This window comes from Rissa tridactyla, chromosome Z, assembly GCF_028500815.1.
Source record: "Rissa tridactyla isolate bRisTri1 chromosome Z, bRisTri1.patW.cur.20221130, whole genome shotgun sequence".
NCBI classification, from domain to species: domain Eukaryota; kingdom Metazoa; phylum Chordata; class Aves; order Charadriiformes; family Laridae; genus Rissa; species Rissa tridactyla.
Genome location: NC_071497.1, coordinates 41,402,709 through 41,406,721, shown reverse-complemented (window position 1 = coordinate 41,406,721; position 4,013 = coordinate 41,402,709). Strand labels below are relative to the sequence as shown.

General features: G+C 38.0%; 1 protein-coding gene across 1 annotated transcript; it reads right to left on the bottom strand.

The window, feature by feature from the left end:
- Positions 1–300: 300 nt before the first annotated feature.
- LOC128903033 (protein FAM240B-like) lies at positions 301–1,835 on the bottom strand. Its single transcript, XM_054186913.1, has 2 exons — positions 1,696–1,835; positions 301–379 (listed from the first exon to the last, which is right to left on the bottom strand). The coding sequence occupies exons 1-2, from the start codon at positions 1,833–1,835 to the stop codon at positions 301–303; spliced, it is 219 nt and encodes a 72-aa protein (XP_054042888.1).
- Between the last annotated feature and the right edge of the window lie 2,178 nt (positions 1,836–4,013).

Genomic DNA, 4,013 nt, shown 5'->3' with positions numbered 1-4,013 from the left:
TGATGAGCACGAGCTGTGTAACTAAACTCTTTTTCCAGGCATCTACAGCTGAGTGAACCATGATTTATTAGTTTTGAAGACTTCAGAGTACTTCAGTTTCCATTTATCAAATGAAGGGATGGATGCACAATCTTAAAAGCAGCAAGAGACATTTCACATATGAAACTTCTAACAATGACAGCTAATTAATGATACCTCATTTAAGCCAAAAAGTAAAACTTAATCTTTTGCATCACACCATCATGCTTCCCTACAAAACAAATTTCTTTTTCCCCCAAACATGTAATAAGTGTGGGATCTTCAGCTAGATGGATCTTCAGGTTGGGTCCTCAACATCTTTATCCGTTTTTCCAGCCTCTCCATCCATTCATTTCTGAGCCTAAGGACAGAAACATGGATCAGCTTGTCCCCATATTTTTACAGGGAACAGGTTTATACTCCTCATGTTTCCCACTGGTGCTTTTTCCCAGTTGGCGTGTAAACTCTCCAGCCCCTTTAGTGTGCTTTGCTGGATGGCACTTCAGGACTTGCTCTTAAATCCCGACGACGGCTCACTTGAGCTTTGTGGTTCATCTTTATCCCCATTGTGCCCTCTCTCAAGTGTCTCTGTGTGCAGAAGTGACTTGCCATCTCCACGGAAGATTGCCTGCTGCCACCTGCTGGGTAGCATCACCCAACATTTCTCCAGCCCCCCTTCTCCTCAGAAACGCGTTTAAAAATGTAGTGCATAGAGGCGTCTCAGCGCTATTTGGCTTGGAAACACTGTGTATGTTGAAACTTTTGCTAGACCCATAGCAGACAGCTTTAGGTGATAGGCATCACTTTGTTTTCTTTTTGGTAGTATCTAGGTACCACAGAAAGACTGGCTCAAATAGGAACAACAGGAATTTCACAGCTGAGGAGTTGAAATGTGGAAATTAGACTAGCTACAAATATATAAAACATGCTAGACATTAACTCCAGTGTTCCTTCATCCAGGGTTATTAATGCAAGGCCATCCTTGCTCTTATTTTTTTCAAGCATCATTCCAAAGAGAGGTATGAAGGAGATTTTGAAAAAATGCTTTCTCATTGAATGATCTCAAGCCAAAATAGCCATCTTGTGCCTTCAAGCACAGCATGTGCCTTCAAGTTATGAAGACTTAATGTGAAGTAAAACTGTACTGCTGCAGACTAATCTTTCTCATTGTGGCTGATTAGGGTAGGTATGACTGAATGAGGTAAATATGGCTATGGATGACGGTTGTCTTGGTCAGTTAGTACACTTGGTCCTTCTGCTTTATTACAGATTTACCTTATGAAAATTAAGCCATCTCAATTAATTCAGGCTATATTCTTGTGAAAACAAGGCCACAGAGAAAGAAGGTGGGCCAGGTACACATCTGTGCTGGCTCTGCTGTGAGCATAAGCCTTGATGTTCAAGACCAGCCTGCACTGCTAGATGTTGTCCTGATAACTTCAAAAAGTTCCACACTTTGGAGCCATTTACTGAACAAGAGTGAATTATTGTCTTATCCTGTGAAGCCATAGGTCAGACATGTTAGCATTAGCATCCCAATTTGGGAAGCTTTATTATTTTCTAACAATCTAAGAAAAATACAGCTTTCATTGCATGACTTAAACACATGTATCACTTTTCTTTAAAAAAGAATTACAATGCAAACTCAAATAACCTCTCTGGATGCAAACTACCCACTTTGTCAGAGCACTTCTTTGCTGGCGTTCTTTTTCAATTTGCAGATACCGAGTTTGTTGTTCAATAGTCTTTTCCCAGAAGTTCCTCAGGTCACTAGTTTCACATCCCCGCACTTCATGACGTACGTATTGGCTATTCATTTTCTCTAAAGGAGAAATTTGACACAACAATATGACAAGTTATTAGTTCCTCATCTGTTTCCATGACTAAAACACACTCTTGCTTTTTTGGATTTTCTCAGTGTTATGGTCACACAGTCTTTTTTCTGTAGGATCAGGATAACGGTGGGCATGACTCAATATTTAAGCTTTACATTCCCACCTCTGACACTTGAGGATATGCTGCCTGCAGTGATTTGAATTCTTACTTGTTGACCTCAAATATTTCTCACCTCCATCTGCCTCTGACCTTTAAGCTCACAATGCAGGACAGTTCTGTTGTATTATCTATCTTAGTGATTAAGATACCTTTTGGTATCTTAATGGAAAGGAATTACAAAAATTGCCAAATCTAGTGGGATTTTTCCTCACTTTTTTCATGTCTAAAAAATGATAAAGTGACCATTGTAGATTAAGATTGAAACGATGACGTAAGAGAGCTCTGGTGATTTGCTGTTAATCATTATAACACTTACCTTAGTTTTATTTGGGAATGGAGAAAATTTATATGTAAAAAATATGTACATAATTTCACAAGGTGTTGCTTGGAAAAGCCGCCTTGCTTACTAAGTATTCCTCATTCTTCCACAATTTTCAAAACAAAGTAATTGAATATATTTATATATCTCTGCCCATTCTATACTTCTCCCTTCATTTAATGTCATCTTAAAAATAAATTTTGGAGTGAATCTTACACTAGGAAAATAATATCTGTCTCTGGATGACTCTTCATGGGCTAACAGTCAAGCCCCTGTATCCCTTATTACAGCCAGAAAATCATACCATTACTTTTCAAAACTTCATTAAATATGGAAGAAGTATATCCATGCTGCCTTTCAAATTGCTGTGTGGTTTTGCATGAACATGCCATTATAATGTTTTCCAGAACATTTAATTTTTTTAACAAATACTTAGGGCTCTCTTCTGTGTTGTTTGAATTCATGTCAATTATTTGTAATTTATTTTAATCAGAGCCATAGAGAGCTAGTAAACAAGCCCCTCAAGGCTAGCTTGGACAAGCCTGAAGAAACTGCTGCCATTCCCCTGTCAGGCATCATAAGAAAAGCAAAATTTGGAACTGATAATCTTTACATAATTTCATTTGGAGATTTGGCTGTTTTGTGAAAAAACATGAGGCATATTATAAAGACTCTATGAGCAGATAACGAAAGCAGCCCTTTTGAAGAGGTCCCTTTCTTGCTGTGATTTCCCTGTGACTCCCAGGTGGTTCCCTGTAAAACCTCCATATATCAACTCATGGCCTTCGAATGATAGAAGCACAGTATTTGAGCCTGACTTTTGCAGAAGAAATTTACTGAGCATATTTTCAGGTTCTGAGCAAATTATAGCTGGATGTATAATCAGCCTGTAATGTAATTGCAAGTATCGCTGAACACCTCCAGCTGTGCTAGAGGTAACCAATTCCAGGTCACAAGTTCTATTAATGCAAGTATGTTTTCATAAAATACAGGTATTCTATAAATATCCACATAGATATCGATGGCAACACAAATTATCTCTTCCCAGGTAGCAGTTACTACCCTTTTAAACTTTTTGTGTGCCAGGAGTGACCTAGAAATGTATGAAAAACATAGGGTAATAACCATCAGGTTTAGACTGGTGGACTTTCCACTCCAGGAGTTAACCTCTAATAACAACAATATCTCTGAAGAGCAGCAAGCAAAATTCCCAGATATCCCTGAATCTCCAAAATAAAATGCCAAGAAATAATGTCTTCTGGTTTCTTTAATCAGAAGTGATCTCAAAGCATAACAACTTCATCTTTCTGAATGATTATGAATTCCTGTTTAATATATTGTGGATCTGTCTCTTCTATATATATGAAGGTGAATATCTTTCCTGAATAAGGCAAAATTGTGGAACTCATTGCCATGAGACATAACTGAGCCCAGGTGTATGCTTGCAGAATATACATATCCTTTATTGTTTTTAAACGCTCTGCCTCCTAGTTTGATTGCATATATCCTTGGTGCTGGCTTGAATGTATCTTATAGATATGTCTCTCCAACAGCCCCCCTCACAGCAAAAAATCTCACGGAAAAAGTTTTAAACCCAGTAAAAGATAAGTTCAGAATAAGTTTTCATTGTTATTCACCTTATATCTGGTGCTGGCAGTATTTAGAAGAATGTTAGAACCCT

Bases quoted from the DNA above. Each gene is read 5' to 3' on its own strand.
- LOC128903033 (XM_054186913.1), bottom strand. From the start codon at position 1,835: ATGAATAGCCAATACGTACGTCATGAAGTGCGGGGATGTGAAACTAGT. The intron at 380-1,695 runs GTGGGTAGTTTG...TTCTGTCCTTAG, and splicing joins CAAAGAAGTGCTCTGACAAA to GCTCAGAAATGAATGGATGG.